General features: G+C 36.6%; 1 protein-coding gene across 3 annotated transcripts in view; it reads left to right on the top strand.

Annotated features, from left to right (window-relative positions):
* STAM2 (signal transducing adaptor molecule 2) overlaps positions 1–26,713 on the top strand; it is a 48,297-nt gene that overhangs the window by 4,216 nt on the left and 17,368 nt on the right. For 2 of the 3 annotated variants that reach the window (XM_028113091.2, XM_028113090.2), the window contains exons 2-7: positions 15,560–15,644; positions 17,727–17,802; positions 17,917–18,015; positions 18,935–19,081; positions 20,798–20,867; positions 21,441–21,627. In XM_028113091.2, coding sequence (XP_027968892.1) covers positions 15,560–15,644; positions 17,727–17,802; positions 17,917–18,015; positions 18,935–19,081; positions 20,798–20,867; positions 21,441–21,627 — 664 coding nt within the window. The remainder of the gene's footprint in view (positions 1–15,559; positions 15,645–17,726; positions 17,803–17,916; positions 18,016–18,934; positions 19,082–20,797; positions 20,868–21,440; positions 21,628–26,713) is intronic. The other variant, XM_028113092.2, reaches the window with a different exon arrangement.

The raw sequence follows: 26,713 nt of genomic DNA on the forward strand, positions 1-26,713 counted from the left end.
ACATTCAAGATAGAGTTGAAATTCTTTGGAATATTTAGCAGCTATTCTTTTCCTATTCTATTCCTAATCCCATTCTTTTTCCTCCCTTCTCAGAGTTAAACACTCTCCAAAAAGATACAACTGTATTTTATAATACAAATAACACACAGGCAAATATACTATATGTATTGTTTTGCATGTTTTTAAACTTCATAAAAAAGTGTCATTCTTTGTCATTTGTATCTTGTCATTCACCATTTTTGTGAATTATTTCTGTCATATTTGTAGCTTTAGTTTATTAATTTTAACAGTTGTGTGTGGTATTCCACTGTATGGATATACCACATTATTTGTTCATTCTCCTTTTGATGGATATGAAGTTTTTTCCAGGTTTTTGCCATAGACAACAGTGCAGTGAAAATTCTTACCCATGTTTTCTTGTTTTCGTGAGTGAGAGATTCTCTAGGGATTATATCTTGAAGTAAATTCGTTATTTAAAGTATAGATAGTTCGGGGTGCCTGGGTGGCTCAGTTGGTTAAGCGACTACCTTCAGCTCAGGTCATGATCCTAGAGTCGTGGGATCAAGTCCCGCATCGGGCTCCCTGCTCGGCGGGGAGTGTGCTTCTCCCCCCCTCATGTGTTCTCTCTCTCTCATTCTCTCTCTCTCTCTCAAATAAATAAAATCTTTAAAAAAAATACAGATAGTGCAGACTTGCAAAATATTAGTGCAGAACTGTCTTTCCAAGTGCATGTGGAAGATTTTACTCCCACCAACAGTGGCAGTGAAGTTCTTTCTTGTTCCACATCCTTACAAACCCTGGGTGTTGTCATATTTTTAAATCTCTTCCAAGTTGATGGGTGTGAAATAGGGCAGTGTTTTCATTTCAGCTTCATTGCTAGTAAAGTTGAGCATCTTTTCACATATTTCGTGGTTTTGTTTTCTTTTTCTGTAAATTACCTGCTTGTTACTTTTACTTACTACTGTGTTGGATTATTTTGTCTTACTGAATTTTAGAGTTCCTTATACATTCTCTACTAATCTCTTGTTGGTTGTGTGAATTGCGAATATGTGTCTCAGTTTGTTGCTTTTTATTTTCTGATGTCTTTTATTAAGAAAATTTAGGATTTTTTTAAAGACTTTACTCATTTGAGAGAGAGAGAGAGTATGCACGAACGGGGGCGGGGAGGGGGAGAGGGAGAAACAGACTCCCTGCTGAGCAGAGAGCCCAAGTGGGACTCCATCCCAGGAATGAGAGACCATGACCTGAGCCGAAGGCAGATGCTTAACCAAGTGAGCCACCCAGGCGCCCCAAGAAAATTTAAGTTTTAATTCATTGGTACTATCTTTCTTGATTTCATTTTTCTTATTTTAAGCCTTCTCTACCCTGAGGTTATGAGGATCTTGTCATATTTTTTTCTGAAAGATTTTTAGAGTTTTGAATTTCACAGTTAGGTCTTTAATCCACCTGGACTTGATATTTGTGTAGGGTCTGAGGAGGAATTTGGTTGGATAATCAGCTATAGTAGACAGTAATTTATTGTCTAATCACTACTTACTGAATTGTTCTTTCCCCATGATTTTGGGACAGTCTTTCATACAGTACATTCCTTGTATGAAGCCTGTGTCTCTGCTTTTGGTCCTTCTACACTGTTCTCTATTCTGCCACCAATACCACATTTAAATGTCAGTGGCCTTGGGCAAGTTCCCCTGTTTTGTTTTTCTTCATTTTCATAGTCTTAGCTGTTTTTGGACCTTGTTCTTTCATATGGGTTTATGATCAGAGTGCTATAATCATAAAAGGGAATTTTTTTATGCTCTTTTAGCATTTAAGAGAAAAGGCATTGTAATTTATATTTTTGTTTCCTGTGAACTGATGATGTTGATAATTAAAAGTAAATGTTTTATTCCTTATAATTAGTTCTAAGTTTACTTAGATTATAGTTTGAAAGTAAGGCAAGAGGGCAAGAGGGTGATTGTACTTGTAGAAACAAGTAAATATGCAACATAATACTATAGCTGTGTTTTTAGGTGGATGTGTCCCTATGCTGCTTTTTTTGTTTAAATGAAAGAACCTTAAGGGTGTTTTAAGTGTTACAAGAGTGGACCTTGTTTATAGTATGTAGTATAGAATATCAAACTCCAGTTACTTGACAACTTATAATTCTAACCATCTATCACTTAGATATCAAAATAAAACTTAAGGATATATAGTTTTTTTAAAATCTCCTGTTATTTTTTTTCTTTCCTTGGTTGCCTTGTGTCCCCAAATCTAACCTTCTCCCTTCCCCCTCCTTTTGGTTTTTCACTTTGTCTTTTACAAAGTTTTGTTTCTTTTTTTTGTTTGTTTTTAAGATTTTGTTTATTCATTTGAGAGATGGAGAGAGGGCACGAGTTGGGGGGGAGGGGCAGAGGGAGAAGGACAAGCAAGCAGACTCCCCGCTGAGCAGCCACGGGGCTCACTCGTAGGACCCTGAGATCATGACCTAAGTCGAAGTCAGACGTTCAACCAACTGAGCCACCCAGGTGCCCTGTCTTCTACAAAGTGTCTAAAAATATTTTTGCTCATAGTCTTCTTTCCTATTTCAGTTATCCGTCAATCAGCAACATTTGTCAAACCCCCTTGGTGAGAATCTTGTTTCTAGAAACCGGAGACATTTTGATATTGCTCATCCTTTTCCCTCGTCCTTTACTTTTTAGGACTGATGTTCACATTGGCTTATTGGCATCTTCAAGTCTTGGAGTAATAAATCTTGCTCCCATCTTTTAGACTACCCTTAACATTATTATTTTTTAATTTTTTCTTAAATTCTAGTCAGTTAACATGCAGTGCAATATTGGTTTCAGGAGTAGAATTCAGTGATTCATCACGTACATACCACACCCAGTGCTCATCCCAACAAGTGCCCTTAATACCCATCACCCATCTAACCCATCTCCCACCCACCTCCCTCCATCAACCCTCTGTTCTCTATCAAAGAGTCTCTTATAGTTTCCCTCTTTTTCCCCCCTTTTTCCCCCTTTCCATACGTTCATCTGTTTTGTTTCTTAAATTCCACATATGAGTGAAATAATATTGTAATTGTCTTTCTAAATTTTTTTAATGGACCTATAACTGCTGATGTCTGAAGGATAAGCACCTCTCCTACGACACTCTGTGGAACACTTAATATTTCTTTACCACTGAGACTTGTTTGTGACAGCTATCACTGTTCCATTCAAGGAAGATTTTCTTTAGTTTCCTCTAGTTAAAGAAGGTCGAAAACTGGAGATCCCATGAAGTATTTACAGTTCTGACTGACTTTTAATGCAATCTCAGAAGTTGTTTTTTAATAGGTCTTTTATAAAAGCATGAAGGGAAATGATGAATTAAAAATTTTTATTATGTACAGTAACCCTATTTAATATAATTTTTAAATGATAGCAACATATAGGATGAAAAGTTTGTTTGCTAGTGAAATTTTTATCGTAGCTAAAAACTCGACAGACTCTTTGGTCAGTAAATATTCTTTTATGAAGCATTTGTTTATTAGTTTTCACATGCAACATGAGAATTGTAGAGACTCAGGATTTAGGTCATGTGAACTAAAAGGGATTTTTTTATTGTTATCTGAAGCAGCTTCTTTTGCTTTCATGTGTCATGGGATGAATTATCTTAACATTCTCTTCTAAAAGCTCTGCTTAAATCTAGCAGTGCATGTTTTGGTTTTCCTACTTAGTGCTATGCCCTTGAGGGTTGAAGGGGAAGAACTTTTTTTTTGACATTGTTGTCTTACTAAGCTCTGTTACTCAACTTGATAGTGAATAAATATTTGTATTTAGTTTAGGGATTGAACCTAAGAAGGTCAGTGTGACATGTATCAGACAATGCCCTCTGAAAATCAGTGTTCTGAAGTGTACCACCTACTTGTTTTTAGCTCATATTACTTCAATTTCATGTCAGAAATTTGTCAGTACCTGGTGGTGTACTTTTAAGAATTTTAGTCATTCTAGTGTTATCTCATTGTAGTTTTAATATGCATTTATCTGATGACTATTGATGTTGGACACCTTTAAATTTATTTGAGGGGCACCTAGCTGGCTTAGTCAGTGGAACATGCAACTCTTGATCTTGGGGTTGTAAGTTTAAGCCCCATGGTGGGTGTGGGGCTTACTTACAATAAATAAACAAATAAACGAATAACCTCTTTTTTGAAGTATCTATTTTTAAGTGTTTCATCCATTTTTCTTTTCATTTAATTTTCACAACTCCTCTTTTAAGCATGGCAGCCATTTTAATCTCCAAATAAGAACATGGATTCAGATTTGAATCTGAGCCAAGATGTACTACCTAGAGACCTTAGGCTAGTAAGTTAGTTTCAGAGCTGGGTGTATAGAAGGCAGGTCGTCAGTATTTAATGGGTGATATGTGTACTTCACAGATGCATGCAGAATGTGCATCATGATTTCCTCAGTTTTTTGCAGAGGTCATGTGATCCCCTGTCTAACTGCTTTTGATTTTCCATCTATGACATTTTAGCTACTTTGGAGACTCATTTTTCCCTTTCTCCAGCCATCTTGCAGGATATCTTGCAGGAAGCTATGAAGCTTCCTGATAGGTCTATTACAATAAAAATTATGCTTAACTACATTTCTGTTTCTTCCCTATTCCCTGATGTAAGAGTGTTTGTGGAAATGAGCATGCCCATTTTGTGGAGTTGGGAGGGTTCATGGGTGTCACCTGACAGGTTTAGAGAGGGCGTGTTGGAAGTATCAGCCAGGAAGAAAGTGAACTTGCAGGAATATAAAGGCTGGTCCTAGACCTTTTGCCTTTTTAATAGATGGTTTACAGTATTACAAGGCAGTAAAGGATGATTTTGATGTGGTTTTTCCCCTCCTTCCTAACTGTCCTATGCGCCCCCCAAAAATGCTAGTGGTGAAGTATGAAATCAAAAGACTGTCACTCTTCTGTATTCCACCAGATTGAGAAGCTCTTAAATGTATTGTATTTTTAGATGATGTGGATGTAAGTTAGATGATCCTTTCCTTATAAACAAGACTTGAATTTGCATTTGCCCTATTCAGTATGTTTAAAATATTTGTACATAGGGAAACTGAAAACTAACTTGTTGGGAAGAGTTACTTTAGCAGTTTTTTTTAAAATATTTTATTTATTTATTTGACAGAGAGAGACATAGTGAGAGCAGGAAGACAAGCAGGGGGAGTGAGAGAGGGAGAAGCAGGCTTCCTGCGGAGCAGGGAGCCGGATGCGGGGCTCGACCCCAGGACCCTGGGATCATGACCTGAGCCAAAGGCAGACGCTTAACGACTGAGCCGCCCAGGCGCCCCACTTTAGCAGTTTTGAACAAAAATTGTGCTCAAGCAGCAGTTTGAGGATACCCTGAGTCAGATGCCCCAGACTGAAGTCCCTGTTTAACTACTTACTAGCTGTATGTCCTTGCACTAGTTTTCTGTGTCTGTTTCCTCATCTATAAAATGGGGAATCCTTACTTCATTTGATTGAAGTGTAAGTGGTTTAGCATATATAAAATGTTTTGAAGCTATTACGGTTGTTCTTAATTCAGTTATTACCTACCATTCAGTACTCAGAGCTGTTAAGTTGGTTTTCATTTTAAAAGATAATGAACAGTGTAAAAAAAAAAAAGGTAATGAACAGTTTATTTTAAGGTAGAATTTATATTACTGCTTTCCCCAGAATAAACTAAAGATTCTCATCAATGAAATACACCCAAACAAACCAAAACATTAAATAAGGAGGGAGGAGTAAATGAGAAAATGTATGCTAAACCCAGATATTCTAGAATGCTAAGTTTGGTTGTTATTAAAGTCAGAGAAAATGATGAAATATTTATTATCTATCAGGTTGAGGTTTTTGGACATAAATACTTTAGTCTAAATTTACACAAAAATTGTGTGGTTTAGAAACTTAATAACAAGTATATATCATTATTTTAATCATTAAACATGTATGACTTATTTATAAACTAGAAAGAATTGGCTCTCCTACATTTTCAGTAATTATTTAGGGGTGTCTGGGTGGCTCAGTCATTAAGCATCTGCCTTCGGCTCAGGTCATGATCCCAGTGTCCCGGGATCGAGCCCTGCATCGGGCTCCCTGCTCCACGGGAAGCCTGCTTCTCCCTCTCCCACTCCCCCTGCTTGTGTTCCCTCTCTCGCTGTCTCTGTCTGTCAAATGAATAAAAATAAAATCTTAAAAAAAAAGATAAAAAATATAATAATTATTTAGTTCATAGTGAATTGGTCCAAAGAAAGAACATTTTTGTATCTTTAGTAAAAGCTGTGAGCTGTAGTTTCCTGTTAGATGCCAAAAATGAATTCTAGTCATTTACTTACTTTCCATTTTCTAGTTTATTGCTAGAAACTATTGAAAAAAATTTTTTTCCAGTTTTCTCCTAAACTCTTACTATAATTTTAAGGTATAAAAATAATTGGTCTTTTTCATATTAATACATAAAAGACAATTTTTCCTCTAAGATCTAAGCATTGCTCGAGTCATGTCTCAAGATATTGGTATGTTGAGACGCCTGGGTGGCTCAGTCGGTTAAGCGTCTGCCTTCAGCTCAGGTCATGATCCCAGGGTCCTGGGATTGAATGCCGCATTGGGCTCCTTGCTCAGCGGGGAGCCTGCTTCTCCCTCACCTGCTGCTTCCCCAGCTTGTGTGCTTGCTCTCTCCCTGACAAATAAATAAATGAAATCTTTAAAAAAGAAAAAAGATCCTGATATGTTGTATACTAATTATAACAAATTTGTATATTGCTATTATAATGTTAATTATTTATATGTCCTGATTATCAATTTCCATGTGGTTGGGTATTATACTTGGTCTAATTAAAACAAAACAAAACAAAACAACATTGTATTTAGAGAATATGCTGTGTATATTGTCCTAGATTATTTCCAGGTTTTGATAGTTCCGTACACATTTGAGGAAAGATTTTAACTCTGCTTTCATGTACAGATAGTCCTCACTTTATATAGTTCCAGTATGTGTGAATTTGGTTATCATGTTTTAGTTAAGTAACACCAAACCCCCCAATAAGAAGTCTTGTAATACTCTGAGCATAGAACCCAGCCAAGCATACCTAGATTTTAACTATAGGATTATGAGGTAATAATGGGTGGTGTTTTAAACTACTAACTTGGAGTAATTTGTTACATAGCAAGTTTAAAAAGTTAGTATTATACTGAGACTGTTCAGTTAAAATTATTTTATTCTTCAAATTTGATAACTGCTATTGATTTTTCTTTACATTCACTGTTTCTGCAGTCTCCAGTCTGTTTTGAAGCCCATCTCTAGTGAATTTTTTTAATTGATAATCCTACTTTTTAGTTCGAGAAATTCTAATTTTATAGTTTCCTTTGCTCTGCTGAGCACTCACCATCTACTTACTTATTATGACCACCTTTTGCTTTAAGTTCTTGATAATACCTGCTATAAAGTACTTTTTTTTTTGCTAATTCTGATATTTGAGTTATGCTATTATCTTTTTTATTATTATATTTTGATTATGGGATACTTTTTCATATACTGGTGATTTTTTATATTATGCTGTTGGTGATGATTATTCTTTGTAAGGAGGCTAGGTTCTGTTGTCTTTCTTTAAAGAGTGTTGAATTTTGTTCTTTCAAGTAGTTATATTATGGGGGGGATCTTTTAGGTTTTTGTTAGGTTTGGTTTTCTTTGTGAGACAGGCCTATTTTGATATTGAACTAAATTACAGGGGACCTTTACTTTCTTTTTGTGTTTCAGTTGAATGCCTGAAATGTTCTCTCTACTCTAGTTGGGGGGAGTATTAGTCCACTTCGGCTTCTATAACAAAATGCCTTGAATTAGATGAATTCAACAACAAGTTTATCTTCTTACGGTTCTAGAGACTGGAACAAGAGCAAGGTCCCAGTAGGGTTGGTGTCTGATGAAATGTCTCTTCCCTTGGATTGCAGAGGGCTGCCTTTTCATTGTGTGCTCACATGACCTCTTCTTTGTGCTTGTATGGAGATATAGTGAGCTCCATGTTGTCTCTTCTTATTAGGATACTAATCCTATTGGATCAGGGCCCCACCCTCATGACTTCCTTTAACCTTTAGATAAAGGCTCAGTCTCCAAATACAGCAACACTGTAGGTTGAGTCTTGATTATCTGAATTTTGTGGGGATACAAACGTTCAGTCCATAATAAGCAGGAACTCCAAGGACTCCCTCCCTGCACTGCCAAACATTTCAGCCCGATAGTAGGTGATCTCTGCTAGACTTCATAGAGATTCAAATAGCCTAGCCCTTGACCAAGGGACCCATGTTAAATCCCAGAAATTTGGTGCTCAGATATTTGGTCTGTTTATCCCAGCTGCTCTGCTTGGGCTAGTTCCCCTTGTGTTGGGACAGGAAAGTGTTCCCAGGCAAAATCTTGGGCCATCGTGGGGCCTTCATATTTCCCTTCCCTCAGAGATCTCAGACCTGCACTGCCTGTTATTCATTTCCTGAACATAGTTGCCTCATATATTGTGGCCTGTTTTGTACTTGTTTTTGGTAGAATAACAAATCTGGTAGCAGATACTCTGCTGTGGTTGGAAGCAGACCAGTCATGAGTTTTTATTTCCAAACATAGTAGGAGGAGCATTATAGATGTCTTATGAGCATTTTTCTTTTATATAATTAAGTTTTAAAAATTACTGGTAGAGCCTATTTCATTAAAAGTTTTATGGGTAGACTTGAATTCTTTTTAAAGTTGTATGCTGAACATAATGCACTGTGTAGAGGGGGCGCCTTTTTGTTCTTTATAGGTATTGATGGACTGAATGTGATATTGTTAGAATCTTTGTGAAATATGCAGTGTATTTGAGGCTCTTTATATGCAGTAATCAAAACCTGGTGATGAAACATTATGACTTACACCCACCAAACCCTGGAAATTTAGCATGTAGGCCCCAGGAGGGCTTTTTAAACTCTCTCCCCTCTCTATGCATTTGACACAGGATAATGTGAGGTATGGCCCCAACACTGGGCAAAGTGACAATGCTGTACAAGAATGGTTCCTTAATTATAATATTTAAAATTTTTTTCAGGAGTTTAAGTACATAATTTAACTGTTATTTAGTTCGCTTGAAAAATGAAGTCCTTTTTGGCAGGCCATTATAAAGTCTTCAGATTTTTTACTTTTTTAAAAGAGTAATTGTGAATCCTGTATTTGTAGAGCATAAACTATGCTGGATAGAGTATTCAAATCAGGATTTTTCCATTTTCTATAAAAATTAAATCAAGTAAAAAATATCGTTTAGGTATTTTTGAAATTGTTGGAAGCGTTTTTGGTAGGTTTTTAATAGGTGTCACATTTAATTGTGTATCACAGGCTGAAATTGAAGAAATAATCATTAAAAGTTGAGTTTTATCAATAATAGGTTATTAGATGGTCTAAAATCAGACTCAGTTCTTTGTACTCATGCATATGTGTACTGACAAAATTTGGTAAATGATGATGCTGGCTTCACAGGTCAAAGAGGAAATGATAGATCCTTGATGTTGGAACTACTGACAAATAATTAGTAAAATATTTTTCTGTCCCTACTTCATTCCATGTGCCAAATGAAATTCCAGAGAGACTAAAGATTTATCTATAAAAGAGAAATAATACAGATACAAAAGATAATATAGGTGAATATTTAATCTTCAGGTAGTTCTAAACACTGTACCAAATGATACTATAGAAAGAAAGAATGATCTGTACAGCAAAAACAAAACCCTATCAAAAACAAAAAGAGCTTAAAAGCAAAGAAAAGATGAGCATGAAGCTGGCAAGTCACATATAATACATGTGATTTGCTCTTCAGACTCTAGATCAAAGTTACCTATATATCACAGCACAAGAAGCCCTTTGCTTCCTTCTTGAGACATTCCTTTCCATACTTACCTTGTCTCTTGGTTGAGAGTTCCAAAGGTCTTGTCATTCCTCTTTAGTAAATAAGCAGGGAACTGGAACCTTATAAAGCCCACTAGTGCTATTGCCTTTTGTTGCCACGTGATGTTGCTAGTGAAGTTTGATCCTATGCAGCCCCTTTGGATGTTTGCTTAGCAAACTTGCTGATCCAGAAGCTCTTACTGGTCCAAAACTTTGTACAGACTTCAGTGGTACCACATTGGGCATCATTGTGCCCAGGGTAATAGGATATGGAGGAGCAACCATCATTCATTTATTCTTCAAACCACTGTTTGCTCAGTACCCTACTGTGTGCTCCAGATACTGGTTTATGCATTAGAAATAATAGTAGTAAACAAAACAAAGAATTCCTGCCGTCATGGAGCTTACATTCATTTTGGGGGTTGAGGAGAGGAAGAGAGGTGGGGCAGAGACATATAATAGACAAAGTATTTATGCTATGCAGCATCTGTAGAAGGGCTTCTGCATGAAATCCTGACCTCTTTTAATTATTTTACATTTATTCTGTGGGGGCATCAATATGTATAATGATACCAGTGAGTATAACAGAGAGCCTTAGGGATTTAAAATCACAGTGTGTTGATAACTTCTCACTAGCTTGAGGAGGTACTTTGTGGCCACTGTGTATATAATGATACAGCATGCAGTTATTAAAAAGTATTGGTATAGGTTTATATTAATGAACATAGATGTTTATATAAGTCGAAATGCAGCTTAGCAAATGATATATTTAGTATGATCACAAGTATTAGTGGGAAATACTTTTTCTCTACTTCTGGTTTCCTTCTTGAGAAGGGAATTCCATTAGTGTCACCCTGAGTCTGCTCTTGCTCCTTTAAGTCACTTCATCTTTGATGTAATGACTTATCTGACTGGTAAATTTGAGAGTAGTTAGCCCTACGAATGCACTTCATTGATGTGTAGGAGCTAGCTAGTCTTTCTACAGCCGTTGAGTGATTTTTCATCTCCTCCTCTATCATATAAGCTGTGCAGGGGTTTACCTCTGCAGGGAGAGGTCAGTCTCTGTCTAGTGCTAAAGCATGCCCACCTCTGAGGTTCACTATCAGCAAGCCCATTTGTCTAGTATACCTACAGCTTCTATTTGTAATAGCAGTGATATTTTATTTTTCTCAACTTGTTCATCACTTTGGCAGGGAAGGAGTTATCAGCTTTTGGGTGCTCTCTTTGGAGGCACCTCATACATGATTCTGTTTTATTTAGCTTTACATGTATTTTTAGTAGTCTTCCATGTACATGTAGAAAAAAGTCTGGAAAGATAAGCATCATAGTTTCAAAAGAGGTTGGTAGAATTAGGAGTTTTTTTTGGTCTGTACTTTTGAAGTCACTGAATTTATTAGATGTGTAATTAAGACATAGTTAAGTATTTTAAACCTCTAAAATATACAGCATGGTCTGACTTCCCATGTAGAAGAAGAATTGGTCATCTTTGTACAAGGGAAAAAGCTGGACCTGAGTAGGTATGTTTCCACCTCATAGTGTGGTGCTTGAGTCTAGAACTTATGGTAGGCAAAAATGTATTACTGTTCTAAAATCTCTGGCTTGTCATTTCAACACATACGTCACAATAATTACTTTCCATCCATTAATAGTTCAAGCAATTTGCATGGATTTTAAAAGTAAGCTCCTGATTTCAAGCTATATTACAAAGCTGTGATCACCAAGACAGCATGGTATTGGCACAAAAACAGACACATAAACAGAATAGAGAGCCCAGATACGGACCCTCAACTCTATAGTCAAATAATCTTCAACAAAGCAGGAAAAATGTCCAATGGGAAAAAGACAGTCTTTTCAATAAGTGGTGCTGGGAAAATTGGACAGCTATATACAGAATAATGAAACTTGACCATTCGCTTACACCATACACAAAGATAAACTCTAACTGGATGAAAGACCTCAATGTGAGACAGAAATCCATCAAAGTCCTAGAGGAGAACATAGGCAGTAACCTCTTCAACATCGGGCACAGCAACTTCTTTCAAGACACGTCTCCAAAGGCAAGGGAAACAAAAGCAAAAATGAACTTTTGGGACTTCATCAAGATAAAAAGCTTCTGCAGAGCAGAGGAACAGTCAACAAAACAAAGAGGCAACCCACAGAATGGAAGAAGATATTTGCAAATGACACGACAGGTAAAGGGCTGATGTCCAAGATCTATAGAGAACTTTTCAAACTCAACACCCAAAAAACAAATAATCAAGTCAAAAAATGGGCTGAAGACATGAACAGACATACAAATGGCTAACAGACACATGAAAAAATGTTCATCATCATTAGCCGTCAGGGAAATTCAAATCAAAACCACATTGAGATACCACCTTATACCAGTTAGAATGGCAAAAATTGACAAGGCAGGAAACAACGAATGTTGGAGAGGTTGTGGAGAAAGGGGAACCCTCTTACACTGTTGGTGGGAATGCAATGTGGTACAGCCACTTTGGAAAACAGTGTGGAGGTTCCTCAAAAAGTTAAAAATAGAGCTACCCTATGACCCAGCAATTGCTCTACTGGGCATTTACCCCAAAGATACAGATGTAGTGAAAAGAAGGGCCACATGCACCCTACTGTTCATAGCAGCAATGTCCGCAATATCCAGACTGTGGAAAGAGCCAAGATGCCCCTCAACAGACGAATGGATAAAGAAGATGTGGCCCCGGGGCGCCTGGGTGTCTCAGTCGGTTAAGCGGCTACCTTCAGCTTGGGTCATGATCCCAGGGTCCTGGGATCGAGCCCCGCATCGGGCTCCCTACTCAGCGGAGAGCCTGCTTTGCTTTCCCTCTCCCTCTGCCTGCTGCTCTGCCTGCTTGTGCTATCTCTCTGTCAAATAAATAAAAAAATCTTTGAGGAAAAAAAAAAGATGTGGTCCCTATATACAATGGAATATTATTCAGCCATCAGAAGGGATGAATACCCAACTTTTGCATCAACATGGACAGAACTGGAGGAGATTATGCTAAGTGAAATAAGTCAAGCAGAGAAAGTCAATTATCATGTTTTCACTTATTTGTGGCACATAAGGAATAGCCTGGAGGACATTAGGAGAAGGAAGGGAAAAATGAAGGGGGGGAAATCGGAGGGAGAGATGAACCATGAGAGACAATGGACTCTGAGAAACAAACTGAGGGTTCTAGAGGGGAGGGGGATGGGGGGATGGGTTAGCCTGGTGATGGGTATTAAGGAGGACGTGTATTGCATGGAGCACTGGGTGTTACAGCAAACAGTGAATCGTGGAACACTACATCAAAAACTAATGATGCACTGAATGGTGACTAACATAACATAATTAAAAAAAAAAAAGTGAGTTCCAGCATTTAACTGAGGTTAACTGGATTCTGTATTTCTCTTTCCTACTTGCAAGGTTTGCTAAGCCTATTCATTTTGTGGCTTCTTTTATTATTCCTTGCCTTTAAAAGAGGAATAGCTCTAGATTTCTACCATCCTTCCTGCTTATTACGATAGGCCTATATGAATATAATACTCAGGTTTGGCCATATTTGAAATTATATATTTATTAAAAAGGGAAAAGATTAAACAGTATTTCTAAAGTGGTAATTTTTATATCTCTGTCTCTCTAATAGCAGAAAAAAAGTATTGATTTTAAAATTTTATAAAAGTAGAGTAGGGACACCTGGGTGGCTCAGTCAGTTAAGCATCTGCCTTCGGCTCAGGTCATGATCCCAGGGTCCTGGGATTGAGGCCCGCATTGGGCTCCCTGCTCCATGGGAAGCCTGCTTCTCTCTCTCCCTCTGCCCCTGCTTGTGCGTGCTCTCTCTCTCTCTGTCAAATAAAATCTTTAAAAAAAAAAAGTAGAGTAAAAATGCAACATAATGCAGTCATTATCTTCTCATCATGCTTTTTTTAAATTGTACTTTTTAATTTTTATTTCAATTATGAAATACTTCAGACCACAAAAACATGCTGAGAATAATCTCTAGATGTTCCAGGGCCTAACTTAATAAACAGAACTTTATAAATACAAGTGAGCCCCTGTATACCCCCATCCTACCTCCAGTTTAATGTTTACCACTATTACACATTTTATTAATATTTCTACTACCTATATAAGTATCACTAGAGAATATAGAGTGTTATTGAATATTTTAAAACTTTATGTGAAACATTCATGTAGAGTGAGAATGTAAAATGGAACAGCTGCTTTAGAAAACTATTTGCCAGTTCCTAAAAAATTAAGCATAGAATTAATCACACAACTCAGCACTTTTTTTAGATATATACCAAGGAGAGAAGTATGTACCACACAAAACTTGTACACAAATGTTCATAGCAACATTGCATTATTCATATTAGCCAAAAAGTTAAAAAATGAAACAATTGAACAACAACCAAATGTTCAGCTGGTGAATGGATAAATAAAAAAGCATATCTACAGTGGAATATTGTTCAGCAATAAAATTAACTGAAGTACTGATACATGCGTCAACATGGATGAACTTGAAAACATTCTACTAAATAAAAGAGGCTAGTCACAAAAAGCCATATATTGTATGATTCTCTTTATACGAGAAGTCCAGATTAGGCAAATTTATAGAAATGGATTCATGGTTGTCTAGGGTGGGGGTTATGGGGGGACATTGGGCTGTGACTGCCAATGGGTATGGATTTCTTTTTAGGGTGATGAAATATTCTAGAATTAGATAATTGTGATAGTTGCACAAGTCTGTGAATATGCTAAAAAAATCAAATTGTACACTTTAAATGGGTGAATTGTATTGGGATGTGAATTATATCTCAGTAAAGCTGTTAAGAAAGTTTAGGTGAATGTTATAGATTCTACTATTAGCTTTTTAAACTCGGTATAAACCAAATCATTATATTTTGGGATTTATACATTTTTGTACCTTTAGTTCTGTATAACTCATTTTCACATTCTACTGTATGAATTTACTGTATTTTATTAATCCATTTTCCTTTTTTGCTCTTTAAAAGCAATGCTTTGGGCGCCTGGGTGGCTCAGATGGTTAAGCGTCTGCCTTCAGCTCAGGTCATGATCCCAGAGTCCTGGGATCGAGTCCCGCATCGGGCTCCCTGCTCCTTGGGAGTCTGCTTCTCCCTCTGCCTCTCTCTCTCTCTCTCTCTCTCTCTCATGAATAAGTAAATAAAATCTTAAAAAAAAAGTAAAAGCAATGCTTTTGTGAACAGTCTAATCCATATTTCCTTATATGATGATATATTTTTATTTTATTATTATTATTTTTTTAAGTTCAACACAGGGATGAACTCACAGCCCTGAGATCAGGACCTGAGCTGGTATCAAGAGTCAGACACTTAACTGAGCCACCCAGGCGCACCAGTGATGATACATTTTTAAGGCTTTCTTCCAAATTAGAATTTGATAGGATTATTGATGATTTGTAATTTATTTAGTGTTATTTAACTATTTAGAAGACATTTTATTGGTGTACCTTAGAACATTTAATTCATATAGTTTTACAGTTTAAAGTTGAAAGTAGTAAAATTGTCTTCTGAAGTTTTTCAGTGGTTCTTTTATATTTGGCAAAAGAAAAGGGCTTCTTAACTAGTGTGCCTTTCTTGGTATTTTATTGTCAAGTGTGACATGTCCTAATTTTTGTGTATGCTGATATCTTATAGAAAAAGCCACAAATGAGTACAACACTACAGAAGATTGGAGTCTTATTATGGACATATGTGACAAAGTTGGAAGCACTCCTAATGGGTAAGAGTCCCAGTCATGCCCAATGAATGTCTAGGAGCTTCATAACCTGTGTCTCTTTCCCCGATGTAACTTTGAAAGGAAAATGGAATTTTGCTCTTTACTTTTGGGGGACAAAAGTTAAGAGATCCTGGTGGCCAGATTTATGGGATTAACCTCCTCCTGAAAGAACAAGGGGAAAAGAGTTCAGCTGAAAACCTGAGATATATAAAGCTTTGACACACTAGGGACACATGTTAACAATGAATAGACTAGTTATTTAGGGAATTCCCCTGTGACTTAGACATGTATGGGAGTCTTTTCATAATGAAGTAGATAAATTATGTAATAGACTGAAGAAGCCCTCCAATAATGAGTAGGTAAATATATCATTATGAAAAAGTGAATATAAAAAAGGGTGCTTTTGGCGGGGGAATGCAGCACATAAGCTGAACTGATTATACTTTAGAAGACTGATAAAAGCATTTAACATTACAGCTTTTCAGGGTACCTTCATACATGTTTATACTTACACCTTTGAAGAGTATATATCTTGCACTTTTTTTTTTAAGATAAGAATTTGCTGTCTGAACACTAAATCTGTCTTGAAGAAACAAGAAGATAATTTATATGACATAGTTCTCTTGTGCTGATCTTTTGGAAATTATTTGGCTCTTTTTTAAAATTTTAATTTAGATTCACTTAATTAACATATAATATATTATTAGTGTCAGAGGTAGAGGTCAGTGATTCATCAATCATACAATACCCAGTGCTCATTACATCACATGCCCTCTTCAATGTCCATCACCCAGTTACCCCATCCCCCCACCCCCTTCCCCTCCAGCGACTCTCAGTTTGTTTCCTATGATTAAGAATCTCTTATGGTTTGTCTCCCTCTCTGATTTCATCTTGTTTTATTTTTTCCTCTCTTCTCCTATAATCCTCTATTTTGTTACTTAAATGCCACATATGAGTGAGATCATACGGTAATTGTCTTTCTCTGATTGACTTAATTCGCTTAGCATAATACCCTGTAGTTCCATCCATGTCGTTACAAACGGCAAAATTTCATTTTTTGATGGCTGAGTAGTATTCCATTGTGTGTGTGTGTGTGTGTGTGTGTGTGTGTGTGTGTGTGTGTGTGTGTGTACATACCACATCTTCTTTATCCATTCATCTGTTGATGGACATCTGAGCTCTTTCCATAGTTTGGCTATTGTGAATATTGCTGCTATAGACATTAGAGCTCAGGTGCCTCTTCGGATCACTACATTTTCAACTTTTTGAGGAACCTCTATACTGTTTTCCAGAGTGGCTGCACCAGCTTGCATTCCCACCAACAGTGTAAGAGGGTGCCCCTTTCTCCGCATCCCCGCCAACATCTGTTGTTTCCTGCCTTGTTAATTTTAGCCATTCTGACTGCTGTACAGTGGTATCTCACTGTGGTTTTGGTTTGTATTTCCCTCATGCTGAGTGATGTTGAATATTTTTTCATGTGTCTGTTGTCCATTTGTATGTCTTCTTTGGAGAAATGTTTGTTCATGTCTTCTGCCCATTTCTTGACTGGATTTTTTTGTTTTTTGGGTATTGAGTTTGATAAGTTCTTTATAGATTTTGGATATTAGCCCTTTATCTGATAAGGCATTTGCAAATACCTTCTCCCATTCTGTCCGTTGTCTTTTGGTTTTGTTGACTGTTTCCTTTGCTGTGTAAAAGCTTTTTATCTTGATGAGGTCCCCAGTTGTTCATTTTTGCCCTTGCTTCCCTTGTCTCTGGCAACGTGTCTAGCAAGAAGTTGCTACAGCTGAGGTTAGAGAGGTTGCTGCCTGTGTTCTCTTTTAGAGGAAATTATTTGGCTCTTGATTTTGGAATATACAACCTTTGCAACAAGCTCCTCCTTTTTTTTTTTTTTTTAAGAGTTCCGCAGTTCTGTGAACAAAATATTATGTGGAATCATTTTACAGATGTATTCCTTTAATGAAGTGAAGTTTGCAGGATTTTATTTTTAAATTTAAAGTTATTTGGTAGTAGAATGCCTTATATTTTTAATGTTTAAGTTGAAATTCTGAATAAATGCTTAATATTCTTCATTTTTTTCCTTAGAGCAAAAGATTGCCTAAAAGCCATAATGAAAAGGGTAAATCATAAGGTTCCTCATGTTGCTCTGCAGGCGTTAACTGTGAGTAAAAGTCAGCTTATTATTTGACCCAAATTTTAAATGTGTATTTATTTCAGTAAGTTAAGTAAGATAATATCTCAACATTTGTATATTGATTTTTATTTTAATTAATAGCTTCTTGGGGCTTGTGTGGCAAACTGTGGAAAGATATTTCATTTAGAAGTATGTTCCCGTGATTTTGCAACAGAAGTACGTGCTGTGATAAAAAATAAGGTAAATTTTAAGAAGAGAAGAAATTTAAGTCATTAAAAAGTACATATACTGTCTATCATTTTAACTATAGCATTAATAAAGTTGTATTATGAATGAAATCACTTTTAGCTAAGTTTGAAATGAAATAAACTTCCTGTTCTAAAACTGGATGTTTTCATTTGTAGCACCAAAAACTCTTTTCCTTCCCATAGCATATATACATGTGATAATAGCTAATCTTTATTTAGAGTTAGTAAGCAGTCACTGCTCTAAGGGTTTTACATAGACTGTCCTGTTTAATGCTCTTAATAACCCTTAAAAGTTAGATTCTCTTGTCATTCCTATTTTATAAATGCAGAAGCTGAGGCTTAGAGAGAAGTTCAGTCCCAGGTCATGCAGCTAGAACGTGGCACGGCTGAAGTTCAGATCCAGGTTTCTAGAACTTCAGAGTCCAAACCAACCACTCGCCTGTACTGATTCACACTAGAGATGGCAAGCAAAGAGGACCTTTATTTTAGAGCAGGGTTGGGGGGGCTTCACAATAGGGTTTCTGTTACTGATTTCTTTGGGATAAAAACTCTGAAGCTTCTCTTGCTATTAGTGGCAAAAATCCAGGAATTTTAGTTTAGTTGATATAAAAAGCTTAATCTGATATTGAGCATAGTAAAAAAACAGAAGAAATAACCTTAGTATAAAAGATCTGTTGTCATTATAGTAAGAGTTAGAAATTGATGTTAAAAGGGTAATTTTACAAGAAACAACTCTATCTTAAAACGAAAACAGGCATTTATCAAGCACTCACCTAGGCTAGGGATTGATTGCTGGACTTTTGTTGATGTTTGTATAATTAAAGAGAATTTTGGTGATAATAATCTGTTAAATAATTCAAGTACTTACTTTAACCATAGTTTTATTTCTTTCTTTGCCTTGCCTTTAAAAGGCTCATCCTAAAGTATGTGAAAAACTGAAGTCTTTAATGGTGGAATGGTCAGAAGAGTTTCAGAAGGATCCTCAGTTTAGTCTAATATCTGCAACTATTAAATCAATGAAAGAAGAAGGAATTACTTTTCCTCCAGCAGGTTCTCAGGTAAGAGATTCACTTAGATCCGTGGTTGACCTTACACTATTTTGAAGGTATGTATCTTATATAAAAACTAGGCAAGGTCTGTCTTAATCATCCCTTCCCACCTTTACTCTCCAGGTGCCTGTCTGAGATAGTGCCTTATATTTAGTAGATGTTCTAATTGTTGAGTGAATTTCTTCTATATATCAGAACTTTGAGAAGTGAATCAGCTATAAATAATCTGTTTAAGGCTAGAGTCATGCAAAAGGCATAGATGTATGAGGGAGCACTTATGTTTAAGAAATTTATAGTAAATGTTGAGGGTAGCTATATACATGGGAAAAATAACTAAATTGTAAGTGACACCTACGGATGAGGGAGGGGTAGATGCCAGAAGAGAGGGGTAACTACAGACTGGGATGGTAAAGAGGTAGAATTTTTAGACTGGAATGTATTTCAGTAGATAGGAGGGAAGAGATCCTGTTGGGGAAGGAATGCTATGAACAAATTCATGGAATTGAGAAACCTCAAGACCTGTTTGTTGAAGAGTGAGTTTGCCTGGAGTGAATGGCTTACATATAGATGAGTGGAACTATAAGACTAGAAATTTATTTGAGGAGGGCGCCTGGGTGGCTCGGTTGGTTAAGCGACTGCCTTCGGCTCAAGTCATGATCCTGGAGTCCCGGGATCAAGTCCCGCATCCGGCTGCCTGCTCAGCAGGGAGTCTGCTTCTCCCTCTGACCCTCCCCCCTCTCATGCTGTCTCTCTCTCTCTCTCTCTCAGTCTTTCTCTCAAATAAATAAAATATTTAAATTTATTTGAAGAGGTAGGGAATAGCTTTAGTAGGACAGTAAATCCTGTTTACTGGATAGGGATAGGGTAGGGATAATGAGTCACAGAGTGGGCTATTTAAGTGTGGGAGAAGAATGCTATCTTGAGTTTTGCTTCGGTGCCTCTTGCCTTCCACTTCATATTAGGATACGGGCTAGGGAAAGAAACTAAGAGGGTGAGAAATGTATATTTTATTTTAACTTAGACTGTAGACTAAACAGACAGAAAGAATCTTTTAGAGTTGACCAGAACTAAGAGCATTTGGGGACAAAAACCTTACAAGTAATGAAAGCAAGCATTTTTCTGCTCTGTCTTCGTATGTCAAAAACCTGTGTTTAAAGAACTGGTTGATGGTTCAGAATTGTGGACGTCTCTGTCTTCTGTGCCTTTAAATTTAAACATGCCTTCCTAAGTCCTACTGTGCCTGAAGAAGCACCACGATTCAAGTACAATGAGTACTAAATGAGAGCTTAACGTGTATTCCTAGAACTGCACCCGTTGTCTCTGTTTGCCCTCTCTCTTCAGTAATTACCATGGCTTCTTGTTGCCGCTTCTTGTGGAGCTTGATGCCCCTCACTGAATAAGAGACCTTGGACAGTTGAGATCAGGGAAGTACAATCAGGAGAGATTCCTATTTAAGTACTTTCTGTATGCCATGTTCTGTATCAGATACTAAGATGGATGCAAAATGTAAGCCAGTTTGTGCCCTTTGTGAATTTATAATGTTTTCTTGAAAACTCTGACGTTTTATTTTAGTATTTGAAAATTGCTACCTCAAATTTTTACAAAGAACTTCACTTTTAAAAGAAACTCGTCAGTTTTTTAAAAAAATTAACATGTGCGAGTAATCATAGAGCTTGTGTTTTCTTTGAAACGGTGCCTGTGTTCATTTTACTCATACATTTACAGACTGTCTCATCTGCTGCCAAGAATGGTACATTATCGAACAAAAACAAAGAAGATGAAGACATAGCTAAAGGTAAATGCTGAAGCATGTATAATTTAGTGTTGCTTAAAACATCCTTGCCAGAACAGTTTATTTAAATAAAAATTATAATCAAACTGGGTACACTTTTAGTATTTTACCTCAAATCTAGTAGGGTCTGAAAAGTAAGGAAAACTTGATATGATACAATATCGATTTAATTCATAATCCTTGTCAGTAATATGTTTTTAATGTCCTACCTTTGGAGAGATTTCATTTCACCTTCTCTTTAATGCCAAAGTTATGAGTCAAGCACAGAAATATGTTCACGGCTTGTCCTATATGGAAAGCTACCCATATTATAATGTCACAATCTGTTTGCTATAAAAATAATAGCTGCTGTATATGACAGACTGTGATAATAAGGAATGAGCAAAAACTTTATTAAAAAAAAGTCATGATTTTCTGCCCTGTCCTCCCACGTCCCAAGAAAGTTAACTATTTAGCATTTAATTGGACAAATAAAATACTTCATTTATTCTTATTAATTATTACATTATTAAACTTTTAAAAAATCAGAATTAATTCTGCCTCCTTTGTTTTTTGTGTTTCAATTTTTCAAATTAGCTATTGAATTATCATTGCAAGAACAGAAGCAGCAGCATGCAGAAACAAAATCTTTATATCCATCTGCAGAAATTCAGTTAAATAATAAAGTTGCAAGGAAAGTGAGAGCTTTATATGATTTTGAAGCCGTTGAGGACAATGAACTCACCTTTAAACATGGTGAAATTATTATTGTTTTGGATGACAGGTAAGTTTTATATCTTTATTTCTGGAATATTTTGAAGTTATTAAATATATTCTTTATTTAGAATCCTGGATATTCAGGTCTTTGACTTTGGTGTATTTAAATGATAATAGAGCCTTTTCATACCTTAATTTTTTTCTTTTTTTTTTTTAAAGACTCTATTTATTTATTTGACAGAGAGAGAGAGAGCTCAAGTAGGCAGAGTGGCAGGCAGAGGGAGAGGGAGAAACAGGCTTTCCGCTGAGCAGGGAGCCAGACGTGGGGCTCGATTCCAGGACCCCAGGATCATGACCTGAGCCGAAGGCAGCCGCTTAACCGACTGAGCCACCCAGGTGCCCCGAGAATTGAGAATCTCAAGCTGACTCCACGCCTAGCTCAAAGCCCAGTGCCGGGCTTGAGTTCACAACCCTGGGGCTCAAGACCTGAGCTGAAACCAAGAGTCGGATGCTTAACCAACTGAGCCACCCAGGCGCCCCAGCTATATTATCGGATAAAAGCAACCAAAAGCTATGCTCAGTTCTTCCCCAATTCTTAACTTGCTACTCTACTCTTCCTCACAATTTCTCTATCAAAGTTATAGTAAAGAATAAATCTATTGGACATCTGAAGCTAATATAATATTGTATGTCAACTGCACTTCAGCTTTTTTTTTTTTAACTTTTTATTTATTTATTCATGAGAGACAGAGACAGAGAGAGAGAGAGAGAGAGGCAGAGGGAGAAGCAGGCTCCCAAGGAGCAGGGAGCCTGATGCAGGACTCGATCCCAGGACCCTGGGACCATGACCTGAGCCGAAGGCAGACGCTTAACCATCTGAGCCACCCAGGCACCCAACTACACTTCAACTTTTAAAAAAAGGATAGATCTGTCTCTCTTGGGCCTAATTCTATTTTTTACTTTGGTTTTAAAAGAAGTTGATGAAATTTAGCAAGGGTGACACCTAACAGCTTGTTGCTGTGAACAGAGATTGCAGATGCATTTGGTATCTGTTATAAATAACTTAGTAAGGATATATTAGTCTAGTGCATTTTTAAATGAGTAGATACACAAAATGGTTTTACTTTCCCGCAGTGAATAGTTACTAAGAAAGTGTTATGTAATAGGCTCTGTTTATATAAAAAATGAATGAGGACACAGTTCTGTCTTCTAAAATCTAGATTAACTGGAGTTAAAATTTCTATAGATACTTGTATGGAATACAGATTGTGAATGCCATGAAAGAGGTAATGTTGGGGTCCAGTAGAGACCAGATTTGTACCAGGTACAAGCATCTGGGAAAAAAGGCTTAACCAGGGGGTTCGTTTCAGGTGAACTTTGGTTTTGATGGGATAGGAAAAATTTTGCAAGAAATTGAGAATAAGAAAAAGAGGGCCTCTTAGGCAGTCAAGAAGGTAATCGTTTTTCTTCTTTAAATTTTTTTTTTTTTAAATAATTATTCGGAGTGGAACACATCCCTGAATGAGAGTAAATAAATATTAAGGTGCAGAAGTAGTTCACTAGACTGAACACGGAGTCTGAAATGTCAGGCTTCTTAGTGTAGTTTTAGTTAGAATATTTACAAAAGAACTTAGGCTTATACTTCAGGTACTCCTATACAACTAGAAAATTAAATTTGTAAAGTCAATAGAGACTAAACTACAATATGAGTAGTTTTTGCTCTAAGATTCAAATTTTGAGTGTTTTATGTAGTGAGAAAATATTCTAAAAGAAATTGCTGTTTGGGGCGCCTGGGTGGTGCAGTTGGTTGAGCATCTGGTTCTTGATTTCAGCTCAGGTTGTGATCTTAGGTTCATGAGTTCCAGCCCCAAGTCAGGCTCTGTGCTTAGGTTGGAGTCTGCTTCAGATTCTCTCTTCTCTCCCTCTGCCCCTCCCACTCATGCACACACTCTCGCGCGCTCCCCCCCTCCCCGCTGTCTCTAAAATAAATAAGTCTTTAAAAAAATAAACTAAATTGCTACTTACAAGGTAAGTAGAGTACTGATTAATGGCACAGGTACTTCATCACTTATCTTCAGCAGCGCTGTACCACCCTGTGTTTTAATAACTCAGTTCTCTTTTTCTTTTGTACCTGTTGTGCGTACCGAATGTATCCCTTGGCATCGTTGATGTTCACGTGGCATTATACTCTTATTGCAGTCTAGAGGCTTGCAGTGAGTAAAGGGTTATGTTGCTGTGCTGCATGTGTATTTCCACACTTGTTTAAGCACAAAGTCATTTAACAACTTAGACTCATATAAAAGTATTTTCATTTGAGACTTAACACTGCAAAAGAGAACTTTTGTCTTTATAACTTTTGGGAGAATTCAACATGAATATGATGGAATATGTAGGTTGATTGCTGTCATTTTAATGATAGGATACCCCAATCTTAAAGTTCCATAGATATGCTCATTAACACCTGTAGGTTAAATGTTGTCATTCTGGTTGATGGATTATCACTGGCAAGATTTTTAAGCACAAATGCAAACTTGGGTCCTAAAGTTAAATGGCAGTCTTCAGTTAAAGAGATTATCTATGTGATCCAGAATATGACTGTATTCATTGTTTTTATATTGCTGTGGAAATGAAAGCACAAAATTAAAATTTTCATATGTAGAATTTGAAGTCCCTTGAAGATACATCGTTCTTGGACTTCAGCTTAAGAAACACAGAGCTAATAGAAAAGGCACACATTTCTTATTAACAGAATATACCAAAAAAAAAAAAACCACCTTTTCACTTTGTGCATTTTTAGCTTTATCTTACCACTCCTTGTTTGTTCTTTATGTACTCTTTCAAATAATCAAGTAGGATTGGCTCCCTAAATTAAAAAATAGGTATTTTAAGGAAACAACCCCCCACAAGATTACCAAGATTTCCAGGTTTACTATTTGTATGTTTGTGGTTTTTCACATGATTATCATATCCATAAAAAAGGCATCAGTTAATCTTGAGCCGTTGTCATTACAAAAGTCAGCAAAGGGGCCCCTGGTTGGCTCATTCGGTTAAGTGTCTGGCTTGTGATTTCAGCTCAGGTCATGATCTCATGGATGGTGGTATTGAGCTCCACATCAGACTCCCTCTTAGTGGGGAGTCTGCTTGGGATTCTCTTGGAGAATCTCCCTCTCTTTCTCTCTCTCAAATAAATAAATCTTAAAAAAACAAAAGTCAGCAAATAAGTTGTTTTATTTGAGAAGTCAGTAGCCTAAAAGAGAGACTCAGGTTTTCATTTATTTTGAGACCTAATGGCAGCAGAGCAGATGTCATTTATATTTCCATAGCCCTAATTTCCTTTTCTTCTAGCAAATGCCAGTTTAATCCAAAACCCATGTAGATTTCACATCTTCTGAGCAGCCTTTACTCTCTGTCGTTAGTTTCCAATAGTTAGAAGTTCTTTCTCTGTGCTGCTATGGCTCCTGCACATAGTAGCATTGCTCATACTGTACTGCAGTCACATCTCTACATATGTCTCTCCGGCTATATGATTCTGAAGAGGGTCAGCACTTCCTTGGGTGGGAGGAAGGGGGAAGGAGAAAACAAATCCCACAAGGTAAAGCAAGGTAACATGTTCTTAGTTGGTACAGGAGGGTTGAAAAACACTGCACTAGATTTTCATTCTTGAGGGCAGAAACTGTCTCCATTAGCTTTGTAACTTCAGTGTTTAACCTGATGTCACTTGGCCCCTCTTTGGTAGGCTTAAGTGTTAACATAAGTTTTAGCTGTATAATCAGTTAATTGATAGTAAAGTTTCTGTCTTTATCACTTTTCACTCACTTCAGCTGTGATTTATTCTTTTTCTTAATATAAAGAGCTCTAAATATAAATGCTGCATTTAATTATTAAGCAGTTTATGTAAAATTATAGTACTGAATTGCCTTAATTTAGAAATTTAAAGTTGAACAGTACTTTATGTCATTAACATTCCAAAGAATCAACAGATTGTCCATGGAGAGAATGTAGATAGAGCTGGATTAGGGCTAGGAAGGAGTCATCATGCTTTGACATGGCATTTGGTTGTTTTGCCTACTTTTATACTTCATCAGGGAGTTTGTAGTAGTGGTTGGGAGGGAAATGATCCTACATCCTACATTAGTAGGACCACTAGAGAAGGCTACAGATAAAATTATTGATAGGTTCAAATAAAATCCACATATCCATTTCATAGGTTGGGTTTTCTGGTTTTTTATAACAATTCCTCTGAGTTTAGCTGTCCTTTTTAAAATGGTATGTTTAATTTAAAAAAGTGTGTAAGAGAATTTCTTATTTTATATAGACATCTGCAAACATAAGAATTGTCAATACATCAATTATTTTCTGGTTTTAAGAATTTGGGTTATATATAGCTCACATCTTTGTGGTACTTTTTAAATGAAATGATGTTTCAGAGTCCTAGGAGTTAATTCATCCTGAAGTTTCATTTTTAGGAATGTCTATTCAATAAGTCAAATTTTTGGAAAGGAATAGACGAAATTATCATTTCTAGATTCTATGATTGTCCATATAGAAGATCCAAGGGACTCAATGGACAAACTATTAAAATTGGTAAGAGTTCATCAGGGTTGTTGGATACAAGCTCAACATACAAAAATCAGTGGGTACTTTAATCACAGCTATTTAGAAAATGTAATAGAAAAAAAATTGCCATTCTCAGTAGTAATAAAAATTATAAATGATCTAGGGATAAATCTAATAAAGATATGTGAGGACTTTATGGAGAAAATTACAAAATTCTTTGAAAGATATAAAGAAATATATATAGTATGTTTATTTTTTTAAGATTTATTTATTTGAGAGAGCGAGCACAAGTGGGAGGGGCAGAGGGAAAGGGAGAGAGAACCCCAAGCCGACTCTGTGCTGAGTGTGGAGCCCATTGCGGGACTGGATACCAGGACCCTGAGATCATGACCTGAGCTGAAACCAAGAGTCAGAAGCTCAGCTGAGTGTGCCACCCAGGCGCCCCTATGATATATTAAGTATAAACGGAGGGAGATACCATATTCATGGTGAAGAAAACTTTAATGTTGTAAAGATTTCATTTTTCCCATATTAATACAGTGCATTTCTAATTAAAATCCCAATAGGACTTATTTTCAGAGACCTTGAAAACATTT

Source organism: Eumetopias jubatus, unplaced genomic scaffold, assembly GCF_037043125.1.
Source record: "Eumetopias jubatus isolate StellerSeaLion01/CBP00866 unplaced genomic scaffold, mEumJub1_p1.0 scaffold_3, whole genome shotgun sequence".
In the NCBI taxonomy this organism is placed as follows: Eukaryota; Metazoa; Chordata; class Mammalia; order Carnivora; family Otariidae; genus Eumetopias; species Eumetopias jubatus.